Source organism: Falco biarmicus, chromosome 1 (genome assembly GCF_023638135.1).
Source record: "Falco biarmicus isolate bFalBia1 chromosome 1, bFalBia1.pri, whole genome shotgun sequence".
In the NCBI taxonomy this organism is placed as follows: domain Eukaryota; kingdom Metazoa; phylum Chordata; class Aves; order Falconiformes; family Falconidae; genus Falco; species Falco biarmicus.
This window is the reverse complement of record NC_079288.1, coordinates 57,105,064-57,120,504: the sequence shown is the minus strand read 5'-3', so window position 1 is coordinate 57,120,504 and position 15,441 is coordinate 57,105,064. Positions and strand designations below refer to the sequence as shown.

The following is a 15,441-nucleotide window of genomic DNA, read 5'->3' as shown; positions in this document are numbered from 1 at the left end:
TACCGGCACCACCGTTCCTGTCACTTGGGTGGAGGGAACGGAGTTGCCCTTTTTCCTTAAATGTAGGAAAAACAGCATTCCACTTGCCCAGAAAAGGGAGAAAAGACACTTCATACACCACCATGTGTAGGTGTCCTGGTTTCAGCTGGGATGGAGTTAATTATCCTATTAGGAGCTAGTACAGTGCTGTGTTTTGGCTTTGCTGTGAGACTTTTCAGTTCCTCAGGCCTGGCTAGTGAAAAGGCTGGAGGGGCTCAAGGAACTGGGAGGGGGCACAGCCAGGGCCGCTGACCCAAACTAGCCAAAGGGGTAATCCATACCATGGGATGTCATGCCTGGTATATATATACCTGGGGGGTTGCCCGGGGCGGGCAGATCGTTGCTCGGGGACTGGCTGGGCACTGGTCAGGGGGTGGTGAGCAGTTGCATTGTGCACCATGTGTTTCTTTCTTCTTTTCCCTCTGGATTTTATTCTTTCTCTTCCTCTTTTCATTATAACTGTTCTTTCATTTTTATCCATTTCAATTATTAAATTGCTCTTATCTGAACATTCAAGTTTTACATCCCTTTCCAACTCTCCTCCCCATCCCTCCAGGTGAAGGAGGAGTAAGCGAGCCGCTGAATGGTATTTAATTAGCAGCTGGGGTTAAACCACGACAGCAGGTAAGATTCTTATCCTTCCTGCAGTCCACAAAATGATCTTGAAGGTCCCTTCCAACCCAAACCATTCTATGATTCTGTGAGATCTCAGAATGCTGCCTAGAACTTTCCACTAACACATCGATTTCCAAGTTTGTAAATACATCCCAAGACGACACCAGAAACTTGCAGCTGTGGCAGCCAATCTGAAATCAAGGGCAGTTTAATTTTCTGAATAATGCTTTTTACATCAAATGTAGTACCCCTGTTGTGTTCTGTTGTCACAACTTTTGCTGCATTCCACAAGTTTCTCGTGTTTATTGCTGCAGTTCAGTAGCAAAGTGAGGTAGCAAGTTCCAATTACTGCAAGTGCAGATTAAGTTCAGAGTTATTTCAGATTTCAATCCTTACTGTAATTAAAATTTAATACTAAGCTTGACTGAGGGTGTCCAAAGCAGGGGAAAAAACCCCAAAACTTAATTAGATAACGTTTCTTACTTTAATACTGATCCATTTGAATATTGCAGGTGTTTTCAGGTAAATCTGTGCAGTCACTGTGAAAGCAACAGGAAGCGCGACTAGCATTCAGAAGGGCAAACCCATGAAATCAGCTTTTAAGGATCAGTTTGAGGTTGTTGGTTGATGCTTTTTGACCATACCTCCAGCCTTAGTGTTTTAATTGCTAATGGAAATACGCTTCCTGCAGTACGATGTGGTGCACTGGAAGAGCTCACTGTGGCACGGTCTTAGTCAGTACTTCTGTTCATCCAGCCGCAGCGCAGAGATGCCCTGCTCTGAACAAATAAGAGCTTGACAGCCTTGTGGGGAAGTTTTCTTAAAAATTCTAATGGAGAAAATGCAACTCCAGAAACTCCATTCTTGCTGTTCATGCATGTATCTTAAAAAACCCCAACTTATTCCTGACTTTTGAGAATTTACCAAATACCACCCTTCTCAGTTTTGTTTCCTCAAAGGTAATATGAATAGAATGAGAACACCACCCTGTGCTACCAGGTGTAGCGAGGCCCACATGCTAACTTACTGTGCAGAACGTGAAGACAGAAGACTTGAGTTACACCATTACTACCCTCCCTTTAGCAGTTAAATGAGTTTCTCTCTGTAAGCCAAGTGTAGGCAGGAGATCTCAGGCAGTGAATTACTGGGTTCCTGCAGGACTATTTTTGTTGTTTATTCCATCACACTTGTGAAACAGGAATAGCACTTCCTTTCTGGGCAAGGAGGTGCAAGGATAAATCTGATGTAAGCAGATACGATGATGAGGCACATAAATATAACTATCTTGACAGTTACCTGTTAGGAAGAATACACCTGCTTTAAATGTTTCTGTTAAGACTTGTCTGCATCACTTAGACTTTCCTCTTGCTAAGCCTGGTTCCTCTGTATGCTGCCTTCTTCCTCATACCTGCTGGGAGCCTGACCTTCTCCCAGGTGCCATCAGCACAAGAATCAGCATGCCCTGTATGGGATGGCCACCTACTAGTAAGAAGAAATGTAAAGCAGAAAGAGTAAAGCTGTGCGTTTCAGCATTTTCTTTTAATTGAGCTGCTTAAGGTGAACACCAGGCTCTCCAACAGGTTTGCTCTGCCAAATGAGAACTATACCAGAAGACACAAATGTCTCCTACTAGATAGATGTTTTGCCGCTTTCTGTAGTGTGTCCTACACTAGCCAGTGTGTTTTACCTCCTACTCTTGCCTAGTTTCGACAAACTGTCTCACGTGCCTGCAACATATACTTAAGATGCTAAGGATTAATGCAGATGCAAAAAGTTGTCCTATTATGTGACTCAACTGTAAAAATTTAGTGTTTCTGTTTGAATTAATGAGACTACTTTTAAATTAGTATTTTTCTATTTCTAAACAAAGAGGGAGGGGAAAAAAGGACCAAAGCCTCTTTTGTTAAATAGACTGAAACTGAAATGCTGCAAGGAAAGAAGCTGCCAGACTGCCATTTAAAGCACTTGAATACACAGGGACTAGGGGAGATGTCCTGCTGTTCACTAACCTGATGAATAGCTATTATGCAGCATTTGGTCATGAAGTACGGCCTCAGATGTCTTCTGGCGGTTTAAAAGCAGAACTGGTCAGAAATAAGACTAAAAGGTAAGAATCAACAGCCAGGATGCCCTGGTGACCCTGCAGGACTGTAGAAACCTCAACAAAAAGTCTCTGCCAGCCCCCCCGAGTTGTGTTGGAAATTCTGTGGCAGCAGCAGGTGTTAGACTTGGACAACAGCTGTGCTGGGGCTCAAAAAGCTCCTCCACCTCCAGAATATGAGAACCTTTGCCTGTTTCTCTTGCAGCTGGAACGCAAAAAGAACACTGAACAAGTACAGTAATTGAACAAATATCCATATGCCTTCGACACTGCATGTGTAGGTTACATACAGTAACTGAACGAATGGCATTTCCAACTATTATGCGTGTTGTTTCTCTGGAAGTAATTAACATACTCAGTAATTCAGCTGGCTATAAAATTATTTCACAAGCTTTTTTTCATTACTCATGGTTTAATTCATTACAACTACCACTCTAAACGTAACAATTCTTAAGGTTTACCTTGATTCATTTTCTCAGGAGTGACACTTGGGTTACCGAAGACTGAGCTGAGCCAAGGCCACCACTGTCAGTCTCCGTCTTTGTGCCAAGAAAACTGGGTGCAAGTGAGTGAGTGTGGTACCACCCTGGTCTCTACTTTTTCATCATGAAATCTGGTGACTGTTCTGCATTCTTAGTAGGGCCAACAGTTACACTCACCGTCTCAGAATTAACATGAAACAAGCAGAAATACTGCTCAGGAACACAGTTATTAGCGGAGTTTCTAGATAGCCCAAAGAAGCACTGTCTCATCAAGGTTTTGCTGAGACACTTAAATAGTTGGCTTCAGTGGAAATGCTCCTCTGCTGCTGTAATTACAAGAACTAAAAGAGACCATGACTCAGAGGCTTTAGTTCCAAAGCACAGCTGCTCAGCAGTATTGATGCTCCTGGTCTCTCACCATGAAAGATACTTCAGCTTTAAGATAGGTGGCTTGCAACCCTTTATTTATTTTAGTACTTGGAAATCTGTATGATCTTGTATCAGTGCCTAAAACTGAAATGATAAATCTTCAATAACTCTACTTGAAAGATATGTAAAAATTACAAGTGTAGACAAGATACTTAATTTTAGGTTTTTATTATAAAAGTAAAATAAAAATAAGCATTTAAAAAGCACTTTTTTTTTAAAGGAACAGATATAAAAAAAACTATTTACAGATAGGAAAATGCCAGACTTGAAAAAGTTTTTGAATAAGAGGCACCAAAGTTAAGTTTAAATACAGTATTGGAAATATAAAAGATTCTTTTTTTTTTAGGATTCTCTTTTCTCTCCAAGTTGTGATTAAAGTAATGATTTTTCTTTGCCAGCTATTTTATGAACTTTTTCATGCAACTGTGCTGCAAGAATTATGAAGAGAGCAGCTAGAAACTGTATCCTTTGATTGCTCTGTGCGCCTTACCTCTTTTTGTTAAGTGAGTTGGTATTACGCATTTACAAGGAGTGATTTTCATCTATAAAAGAAAATCCTCATAAACCAGAAAGGCCCAGTCAGTCAGTCATTCACGGTGTCCAGTCCTGTGTATTAATGCGGTAGTAGAGCCCTGGTTACTTTATATGGCTTGTAAATTAATAAAATTAAATGTACTTGAAGAAGGAAGCAATGGCTAAGGAGCCGCATGCTGAAGTTGCCATTGGGTCAGGTTTGTAGGTGGTTCCTCCAGCGCGCTTCTGTTTGTGAATTCACTTCCCTCTGGCCAGGATAACATCGATGTAATTTTAAAAGTCATATTTGTTCCTGTAACTGCATATTGCTAACTGAATATTACTAGTTGGCTATATAATTGCTTTGCACTGAACTTTCATGTCCGCAGCCCAGGATCATTTTGCTCAGTGTTACTGATGACTTGCTGTTCAGAGAGTCTGAATAAGTGAAGCTCAGTTTGCGGAAGGAGGTCTCCACGCCACTGTCACACATGCTTTCGTTGTCTTGAAATTTGCTATTATAAAGCTCGTCTGGGGGAGAAAGAAAAGGGAAATATATTCAGTAATGTTGCTTTCAGAAAAGCCTCAGGAATGAAAACCAATATAGGGTTAAAGCTCTTCTATAAGAAAATAACCTTAACTTTAGATATTGTAACAGGAAAAGCTGCGCTGGATGTTTTCAGTTGACTAAAGCATGTGATCTGATGCACGGCTGGCAGAGACTGACTGCAGTTGGAGCCTGGATGCGATGGAGAAGCCTGGTGGGCTGCTAACACTGATGCTGTCACTGCACTAGTCAGGACTCGGCCCGAGTGTGGTAGTAGCCGGGCAAAAGGTTCTCTGGTTCTCAGAGTCATAGTCTCTGTGCAAGTATTTGCTCCAGGGTGAGTCTCCTAAAACTTTCTTGTGTTATTTCACTTACACATTTCTTTTTGAGAAAAATCCTCAATTTTCATCTAGTAGGTGAGCCTGAAATATGAAGAAGTCAGCAGCAGCTGTCATCTGTGCAAGAGCCACAAAAGGAGTGCATGACTGCAAGAGAACCGTATCCGAGTTAAAGGTGTGATGTGAACTCAGTGTGACTAGGAACAGTGGTCAGCATATTAGAGTTCAGTATTATTTTTCTAAATAACTATCTTAAAATAAATGACTGGATGCAGTCCATCCATGCTGCGAAGCAGCAGAACCCCTCTTGCCCTTCAAGATTAATCTAATCTAAAGAGGCAATATGTGTACAAGCACACATTTGGATAGCTGTGACTGTTCAGCTGTTACAGAGAGTAAACTGGCCATGTTAGACCAGGATGGAGTTTCTGTGGTATTTCTTTCCAGATCTATCTATGGTATTTTCATATAGGGTGTAAATTTCCACATTAGGGTGCTGGCAGCACCCTACGGCCAGGCAGTGACTGGACATCCCTGATGATTTACTGCCTCCTCACCACCTCTGTTTTCCTGTGAGTAAAGTTCCCTTCCCAAAACCCCCATAGGACCTCTGCTGCTGAATATGCTCAAAACTCAACTTAACATGGGCAACCTCATGTAACGTTATATTGCCCCTGGTCTGAGGTGGACAGCATGACTGCTGGAGGTCCCTTGTAACCTAAACCATCCCCAGCTTCTCGGCCTACAGAGCACTGGGCCATTTCAGAGTGCCACACATTGTGGAAGGAGAAATCTAGTATCAAGGTCTTACAGAATAGTTCACAAACACAAAACGTTTTTGTTTAGCAAGATATGAGAGGGAAAAGAAATGGCAAAAGGTAATGGCACTTTGTACAGCCTGGGAGGGCACTGCCTAGGTTATCTTTTGAAACTCATCCCCAGTACATCCAAGGAGTCACCCTCAGTGGCAGATGTCTGGTTTTAGAAAAGGGAGGCAGTATAATCAATACCATAATGCATTCCCCTCTCTTCTAGGCCTAGCAAATGTCTATGATGAAAAAGTTGTGCTGCAGTGAAGTATTTATGAAGCAGGTAAGCAGCTCAGGCATAGTGTGGAAGAAGCTATGCAATCTATTAGCAGTCCAAGGTAGGAGCAGGGGAGGGGAAGAATTGAAAAAACATTTTAAATAAAGCTTTTGATGTTTTGCTGTCCATTTTACCTGTCTCTCCCTTTGTAAATGTGGGTGGTGATGATGACTGAAGAGCTTTTGCTGTATTGTCCTCCAGGTGAGATGGGCTTTGTGGGATGGATAGTGCTTTCTGAATTATTTCAATGGCTTCTGTGTGATCCATCTGTCTCAAAGCAGTGATCAACTCTTGAACTGTACCACCAGAAACCTAAGAGAGAAGACACCAGAAGACATCACACAGGCTGGCTAAAACCGAAGGGCTGTACTGTCTCACTGTGCAGGAGGACAACATCCTCTACATGTCTGAGTGTTCTTCGGAACTTGTTACAGCCACATTACCTCATAGTTATCTAGCAGAGTTTTCGATGGGGAAGGGCTCAACCTGAAGGCATTATTAAGTATGCCAAGACCCAGTTTCTGTGCTAGAGTGGACCAGTTTCTGTTTGGATCGGGCAATTCCAATAGTTTGTAAAGCTGCATCTTGGAACTTTCATTCAGATCTCTCAAATGTCCTGGGAAACAGAGAAATATGTTAGTTTATTATTTAGAAATGAACTGCTGCGCAAGTTGTATAAGCAAAACCAAAGCCAAATTAAACAGTATTTTAGTGTCCATCAATCCCAGTGTTTACTGTAATACTGAAAATGTACTCCTTTGTGCCCTGCCTCTTAAGAGAATCACGTTCGTTCTGTGAATGAGTGGGTGGGAGGGTACTTCTCCTCCCTCCCCATTTCAGTTACAAGCTATGCAGGGCACTGCTTTCTGCAAGCACACTTTCAGTACTCAAGTTACTAGAGGGATATTGTCAAGTCTTCTTTATTGATGTTACCTTGTGTCAGTAAGTCCTCTGAAGCCACTGCTGACTCGTAGGGTTTGCCCTTTAATATGTCATACACCTAAGAGAATACATTAAAGTTAGTATTTAGCAGAAACCTTGTTAGTATCCGTTAATCTTGACAAGTCTCAGTAGTATTGTATAAAGGCCTCATTCCATCTGTAAATGAGCAATTTTTTCTGTCCCAGGGATTTTTTGTCTGTATGACTAAAGATCTGTAGAAGACCTGTGCAAAGCTTGAGGGACAGATCTTGAGAAGTTCATCTCCCTTGCCCTTTAGCTATGTCATCTGGCAACTGTTTTCAAGACACAGAGGAAGTCTGCAGTAAGTGGTACTAAGTGAGGAGTTAGTTTCTGCCTGCCTGCAACTAGTAATTTAAAACAAGAGCCTGGGTTAGATTTTCACCTAAGGCTAGTACCACTCCCCAGCTCCACGTGATGAGAGGTGCTGACTTGTGTACCTTACACCAAACCAACTGCACGTAACTGGCTACTAAAGCACTGGCCATGCAGCCTAATCACTGTCTGGGTAGGACACAAGAGTGTGTTTTCCCTATGCATGCGGTCTGCAATTCTGAAGAACACGCAGCAGGGAAACCCGCTAGAGAGTGTCTCTGAACACGGCCCTTCAAACACAAGGTGCCCAGCCAGCTAAATACTTCTCCGTATTGAAGACTGTAGTGCAACTATTTCAAGAAATGCCTGCTCCTGTTCAGCAGGAGTAGTTTACTAAAGTGGAACTTTCTTCCAATGCTGTTTCACGGGGTGGGGGCTGTAGCTGAATTAGTTTAATTTTTGATAGCAAATTAGTAGCTTGTCACCACTGAAATAATTGTGGCTGTAGTGAAAGGAGTTGGCTGAGAGCGCTGAACTATCATTTATTATTAAAAAAGCAAAAGCAAAAAAACAGACCACAAACCTCACAGTTGGCTGCCATATCCAGTGGTGTCGTTCCAGGCACAATCCCTTCATCATCATCATCTTTCACATCGTCTAGATCAAACAATGGCTCAAAGTTCTCAACATGAGGATTTGCACCTGGAAAAAAGTGTGCAGATAAGTTCCCAAGAAAAGGCTTCAAGTTGCTTTTCAACAATATTTGAAATATGTGTTCTCAGTTCTGAAAGGTAAATCTGCTCATTTAGCTACTTGAGCTGAATCACATTTTATATTAAGTCAGCAAATAACTTTATCAACTAAAGTTAAATGCTGTCACATCTCCTTTTAATTATACTCTCATGATAGAGAGGAAAAATGACAAGCAGAGTGTTAGGGCCCAAAAAGCGAGCTATGATTGCATCCACTGACTTCCAGTCCCATTCTTGGCTGACCTAGAGCATAGCATGTATGTGATGAAGCAACAATGCAGTACCTCTATTTATAGTGTCAGAGAAAATGTGGACATTATTAAAAGATGAAGCAAGGGGAAGCTTGGATTTCTGTTTTAAAGGAGAAAAATCAGGTCTAAATACAATTGAGAAAATGTTCTGATAAACGTTCAAAACTAACTCACAGTGATATAAAATAGGAGACAGCAAGAAGCTTATGTTTCAGTGACTTTTTTTTTTTTTAAAGCATTTCAACACTCATCCCAACTATGTAACAAGGTCTTTTCTTGCTTGTTCAGCTGTAAGACTACAAAAGAAACACTCCAAAAACTTCCAAGGCTGCTGAAGATTTTTTTCTTGACGAACATAATTTGGTTTTTTAGCCGTTAGATGGTGCTGAAGAGTACTACAGCACCTGAAAGCAGGGCTTTGCTGAGGAGAAACAAACCTTCATGCTTCTAACATCGGATTTCTTCACCTTATTAAACAAGTTCACTGGCACATCCTTTTCTGCTTGCAGCCTTCTAACCTGAATTGTCACTACGAAAGAAAAATCTCCAGCAAATACCTATTTTCATACCTGCTGCTTTGAGAACAGCTGCCAATTTTGTAGAGCCCCTTCCAGCTGCTATGTGAAGAGGAGTTGTCCCATCGTATGTAGTGCTGTCCACATCTGCGTCACCCTACGTTTTTATTGAACGACAAAAAGAAAAGTGCTACTCATCTACACAATACAGCCACAGAGACTCATGTCAGCGTAAACACTGCTACGGTGCAAATGTGCACCACTCCATGCCTGTTTCCATTAAAACTCTCCCTAATCACTGTCTGAAGAGAAGGAATTAGAAAGTAACTACAACTGTCTGCATGCAGGAACAGATGGTGGCTGTGTGCTCCAGTGTTACAGCGGGAGGCATGGTGCGTAAACCCAAAGGTCAGGTAGATAAAAGCCGCTTTGCGGCCCGTGTAGTTCTGCCATCTGATTGCCTGCGGCGTTTGGAGCCTGAACTGGTGTGCACAGAAACCTGCCTTCCTGCTGCGCTGCGGGAGAGCCGGTAGGGCTGGTGGCTGGTGGCACGGATACCAAGGAAAGCTACTGCGGCCAGCTGTGGGTGTGCAGAATTCAGCACACTAGGATCAAGGTGTTAAAGAGACAAGACAAATATTTATAGATACACGTAACTATCTCTCTATGCGCGTCTGTATACGCATTCCACTCACACAGATTAAGTCATTTAAGTTGTTCATGAGTAGTTTCATGGGCTGCCACAATAACATGTCATATGCAGTCAGGTCAGGGTCACAAACTCTAAATCCCTCAAATCAGGAAAAAGGTTTCCAGCAGTGCTGAACAAGTAATAATGAGTAACATCAGCAATAATTTTGCCATTATCCTGATTTAAGTAATCAAGTCAAACAGGAAAAAAACTTCTGTTCCCCTGAAGCACTTAAAGATTTTCAAAAGTTTTTAAACATGAAAAGACCTGGGAGAAAGAAATTCTGCCCTTACCTCAAGCAAAAGGCAGCCTGCCAAAGGGATGTTCTCTTGTTCAACAGCTAAATGCAATGCAGTTCGTCCAGATTTTTGTTCCTGAGCATTGACATTAACTCCGGCAGCAATCAGCTGCTTAAGGCAGGACATGCTATTTGCCATCACCACCATGTGAATTGCGCTGAGACCTACACAAAACAAAACCCATCCATCACGTGCATTAATATTTGAAAATACAGAAATGTCAATGAATTTTGAACTGGCTGCATCTATGAGAATTGAAAAATGAGTGAGAGTTGTAGTTATCTGAGTAGAAGGCACCGTTAATGTTCTTTGTGCATAAATTGGAACTAGTTGTGTTACTGATGGCAAATCAAAGCCATGCATGGGAAAAAAATAAAAATCAGTAGATTACAAGGTGGAACAGAGGTCAGGAACTGAAGAGGTCACTAAAGCATCCCTTTGCCTCAAAGGAGAATAACCTTAAAAAGAAAATCTGCATCTTGGTACTAAACAAGTAGGTACCCCGCTCTGGCCCCATCTGCTACTGAACAGCTCTTCTAGGAAGTCTGGGGAGTAATAGGTATATTTTAGTATTATCCTCCCGCTGTAAGGTCACACTGCCCTATCACCCCACAATTACCTGCACCAGCTCAGAAAGAGATTAATAAAGCCTTGTATTTCAAAAATGAACAAACAAGCAAACACCAACCCCAAACCAACCAACCACCACCACCCCTACTCCCCCACCCCTGAGGAACTTCACACAGGGTTTTGAATCCCATAATCACATTTTTAGGTTAAGACATTTTACAATCTACTAGAGCAGGAGTACTACATTCAAATGACCTGTGCCACTGAAAAATGGGAGAATTGTGCCTTTGTAGTAATTTTATAGGGTCTAATTCTGTATGGTCATGAAGTACCAGATAAGAAACTTGATACTGGTCCAGAAATTATTTTTGAGGGGATTTCACTCGTTAGAGACAAGGAGGAAACGTTTTCTTCTAGGGGGATTTTTTTAAAGAGGAGTGGTTGCATACCTAATATCTCAGGAGGAACACAGTGAAATTTTGTGAGACTAAAGAGAATATACAGTAACAAAAATTCAAATCTATACTGTGTTACGTGGCCGTTACCAATCTTTTATATCCTGTATAACCAGAAAACCTGCATGTCTGTGTTCTCTCATCTGCGACTGCAGGCCTGTAAAAGCCAAGGATAGCATATGCAAAATGTGGAAAGATGCTATTTCCAAGGTCTGTATCTACCTGTGTAGAAACACTGTTGGCAGGAATTGAGGTGTGCTTGTCCAGGAGGTAAGTGTAAAATACAGCCTTTATCTTTCCATACCTTCACCGTTGGAAAGGTCGACCATTGGAGATACCTTCTTATGCTTGAGGAGCAGACTCAAAATCTTGTCATCACCTTCACTAGCAGCTAAATGTAAGACAGAATTGCCATGGCGATCCAGAAGGCTGACATCTGCTCCAGCTTTCAGCAAGTCCTCCACCACCTCTGCCTGCTTTGTGATTACTGCCAGGTGCAAGGGGGTCTAGAAGTGACAGAAACAAGCCCATGAGAAGCTAAAGCAACAGCCACGTTGCTTCTACAGAAATCTCTTAAACCCCTAAAAGCTGCTAGTGTGAGACGTTACTCTACTCCAAAGCAAACGGAAGTTAAAAGCTTGCTTATGTGTACATTTTTTTTTCCTGCTGCACACCACAAACAGGGGTTCTACTTGCTGGAAATAAAAGCTGCCTTGCCACTGTCAGCAGTTGGACTTTGGTAGGAACAAAGAAGTTGCCTGCTCTATAAGCCAGGGCACTGACCTGGCTATTTGAGCGTTGCAGTGCAAGTGACTTGGAAATGAGGTAATCCCTGTGCCCCCCCCAGACACTGTAACTCTGCTTCCAGCTGCCCCATAGCCAAGTTCACACCACAGAGGGAATACGTGCACTTTCCAGGGCCAACGCAAATCTGCATTTGGCACTGAACTATACTCTAATTTTGCTCCTGAATACGAGGTTTGCAGCCATGGGCTTAGGATTGCCTTAGCCCTCAAATGGACTGTACAGAAAAGAAGAAAATCCTGCTCTACTGTGCATTTGTCGAAGTACAGAACAACTGCGCATTTCTGCAGCAAGTGACTAGCTAGGGGACTGCAGCTGAACGTTCTGCATTTTGTGCAAAGCTACATTTTGTGCTGCACTGGGAGGCTCTCAGGCCAAGAGGTTTCAAGTATTACAGTCTTGCCAGTGAGGAGCATCGTGCAGAACATACTCAGGAATGTATGTATTTAAACAGTAAGTATTCCAATAAGGTTTGAGAAATCGTATTTCCAACACTAAAATAATCTATAAATTAGACAAGATTCCATCTCCGTATCATTTTTTTGTAGTCCTCTGGTGATAAACAGATAAAGACAAATTCCAGCTCTTCATTGATAAGCTTGAGCTTGTCAATACATTTGTCAACATATTTGCAATTACTGAATCTGTAAGGTTCAGCTTTCAGAATATCCGTACAGAAAGAAAATTCCAGCCCGAGCCTACATTCCCTTCCAACCATGGCTTAAGGTGTAAGTAGAAGGCAGGAATAGCTGTAGAGGTCCTGTAGTTAAGAGATTTTTCCTGTGTGGAGCACAGCTTTGCTTCCTGTTTCTGTTAAATAGAGGGCACAGATTTCAATTCAGAACCTTCTGCTTGCTTTCATCAGCCTCCACATTTCAAACTTGCTTTACATGAACATAAAACTGAACTGTGAAGGAGAACAAAAAAGTCAAAATAAACCCTCTGGGACTATCAGTGTAGAATAAAAACCTGCTTTTACTATTCATGGCCAAAGAAATGACACAAATGTCAAAGTGTTGCTGTGTAACGTCCAGCTGGTAATCTTTGGGACAACTGAATGGTCCACACAGTTGAAACCAGATTCTTTTCTGGGCAGGTTTGGACAGCTCTTCTTAAAAAAGCTCAGACTCTGTCATACATGAAGTTGAAGGGACAGAATTGTGGCTGGCAGTTGTTTTCCTACTAGGTAAAAGACATGGAGATGGTTTGCTTTGTTGTTTTGGTTTGGGTTGGTTTTTTGCTACAATGTGACTCTAGACATGAAAGGGAAATCTTGGTGCTCATGCGATGGGCACAAATACCATCTGTGCTATAGGAAGGGCAGTTTGTTACAGCTCCCACAAGCCTATAGATAACTGATGACACAGCAATTGCCTCACGATCCTGAGTTACCCTATATTAGAAAGATCAGAAAAGCCCAGAGTTGGCACGCTGTAATCCATACTGCTGGTTTAGTAACAGAGAAGCCAAGCAATGAAAACATGAACTGAAGAATTTTGTATTTTCGGCCTGTTCTACGATTAACCCATGGAGACATTTCTATTAACATCAAGGGGAGTTACGAACTAAAGCAGTGAAAACCTGCTCATGCTCCTCCACCACCTTACAGTATGTCATTGTGTTTCTAAAATTGTTTGCATGAGTCTGATCTGGTTCATTCCAAAGAATAGAAGAAAAATAAGACAGCCTGTAAGTTGTGCAATTTCTTTTTTACTGGCTGAACAATCAACAACACTTGTATACCACCACAACTGCACACCTGATAAAGGTCGTTTCTCATGTTAATGATGTCATTATAATTCAAATCAGGCATCACTTCCAAGAGGTTTTTCACCAGCTCACTTCGAAGATGGATAATTGCTAAGTGAAGGACGCTGAAACAAACAAAAGACAGATGAAAAATTCACACTATTTTCGAATTTATTACAAAAATTTTATGGTTTTACTGTACGTCTGATGGAATTCTAACTGATATTAACACCTGACTGTTAGAGATCATGATTTCAGCACTGAATTTCAGCACCTAAAAAGAATCCCAACATTAAAAAAAGCTAGTCAGAAGGTAACTGCGTTTAACCCTTCAAACACAAAAGCAGACTCAGGATGGCTGCTGCTGGTCCTGAGCGTAACTTAACTACTAGCATAATAAATACAGATTTTGTAGCACAAAATAATTGTCTCAGAACTTGTTGAAATCCCCAGATTCTTTGCTGTTCTGGTTTTTGTGTTGGTTTTTTTTTTTTCATTTTGAATTATGCAGCACATGAACACCACTTACTGTCAAAACCTTCCTTCAGAATTTCCACAGGCCTCTCTACCACCAAAGCAGATTTTCCCTTGGGGGTTTCCCCAGATCTGTGGGTTTTTCTTTTCTTCGTTTTTGAACAGAAGAATGACTAAGGACTCGGGCCCAGTGACTAACAGCCACAGGATTTGCAGCAGTGGCCAGAGACCTCACGCCAAAGGAAAAACCTGTTTTGGGACACGAGTAACTCTGCGTAGCAAGGCACTTCACCACTTCTGCGTTAATGCAACGGCCTTTCCGGTGCTCTTCTCCAGAGCCAGGTCCTTCACCACCAGCCAGAGCAGCCGTACTTGCAAAACGTCCTCAGGAAGATGTCAGGTTGTGAGTCCCATCACCCCTCTCCAACAGAGCTCGATTTGTCTTGTTCCCTTGAGACTTCATTTCAAAGTCATGGCCTTTGTTTTGAAATCTGGCCAAGCTCTCCCTTAAGAGATGCTGACCAACTTCTGGACTCTTCTGTTTAGCATATTGCTGCTGACACACAGTATCACAGGACACGCGGTGTGTTTGTTATGCTGCTTCAGAAATACCTGAATAGACTCAGACCTACACTTTCATCAGAAAGACGAAAGTAAGTTTGTTGCCATTTGGGGCATAGAGTAATTTTGAAATTGAGACTCAGAGCACTCAAAACCAAAAGATATCTTAAAAACGGACAAAAATACCATTTCTAAAACCAAACTCATCCTCAAAGGTTTATTTTATTGGTTCTGGATGTTGCCACAGGCAGAACCATGGCGCTTTCCCTCCTTCAGCTCTCCTGTGCTGTTCACGCAGTCCCACCGCTACTGTAAAAGAGCTGTTCCTCTGCTCTCTGCTAGGGGCTTCTTATTATTTCTCTATCATCTGGCACTTTATTTCCAAATCTGACTTCAGAAACAAATTTGCTCTTCTACTATCTTTAGTTCTCCTTCCTGTAGCAACTGCTTTAATTTTACCTGCCCACTACATGTGATGCTGTAAAGACATGGTGACTAGACCATGAAAGGGCAACTAATGCCATTTCTTAAACAGTCATACGTCAAAAAATTCATTTCAGCACCACTGTGGAGGCAGAGTGCCACAATACTGTCAGGCTTCTGGAAAGCAGCGGTACTGGTATAAATAAAGTAACAGCCAGTGTTACTGAGTGCCCACTGCAAATACACACTAATCACAGAAAAATGTGTTTTGTCTCAAAGCCATAAAACACAACACTATACCCATTAAGGGTATTTTCATTCCCTACATATTACTATGACGACAGATGTTGCTGTCAACAATTCTGCTCATTTCTTTAAAGGCTTAAGCAAAAACTTTAGAGTTTTTGCTATATAATTTTAATGATTACAGGGAAAACTATATATGAATTTTGACTTTTTTTTTTTGTAAGAC

At 41.7% G+C, this 15,441-nt stretch overlaps 2 protein-coding genes and 1 long non-coding RNA gene across 3 annotated transcripts in view; 2 read left to right on the top strand and 1 right to left on the bottom strand.

The window, feature by feature from the left end:
- Positions 1-4,128, top strand: part of MANBA (mannosidase beta) — a 67,062-nt gene extending 62,934 nt beyond the window's left edge. Inside the window, exons 18-19 of the mRNA XM_056327437.1 lie at positions 2,566-3,320; positions 4,065-4,128. The gene's annotated coding sequence lies outside the window, so the exon portion shown is untranslated. The remainder of the gene's footprint in view (positions 1-2,565; positions 3,321-4,064) is intronic.
- Positions 3,819-15,441, bottom strand: part of NFKB1 (nuclear factor kappa B subunit 1) — a 60,414-nt gene continuing 48,791 nt past the window's right edge. The window contains 10 exon segments of the mRNA XM_056327423.1: positions 3,819-4,557; positions 4,559-4,710; positions 6,285-6,462; positions 6,594-6,766; positions 7,084-7,150; positions 8,009-8,127; positions 8,998-9,100; positions 9,928-10,097; positions 11,263-11,464; positions 13,522-13,636. Of these exon segments, the coding sequence (XP_056183398.1) occupies positions 4,531-4,557; positions 4,559-4,710; positions 6,285-6,462; positions 6,594-6,766; positions 7,084-7,150; positions 8,009-8,127; positions 8,998-9,100; positions 9,928-10,097; positions 11,263-11,464; positions 13,522-13,636 (1,306 nt within the window). The 3' untranslated portion in view covers positions 3,819-4,530.
- LOC130144229 (uncharacterized) lies at positions 5,110-6,600 on the top strand. The gene is made up of 3 exons (XR_008820065.1): positions 5,110-5,239; positions 6,100-6,156; positions 6,352-6,600. It is a non-coding gene; the product is annotated as an uncharacterized LOC130144229 (long non-coding RNA).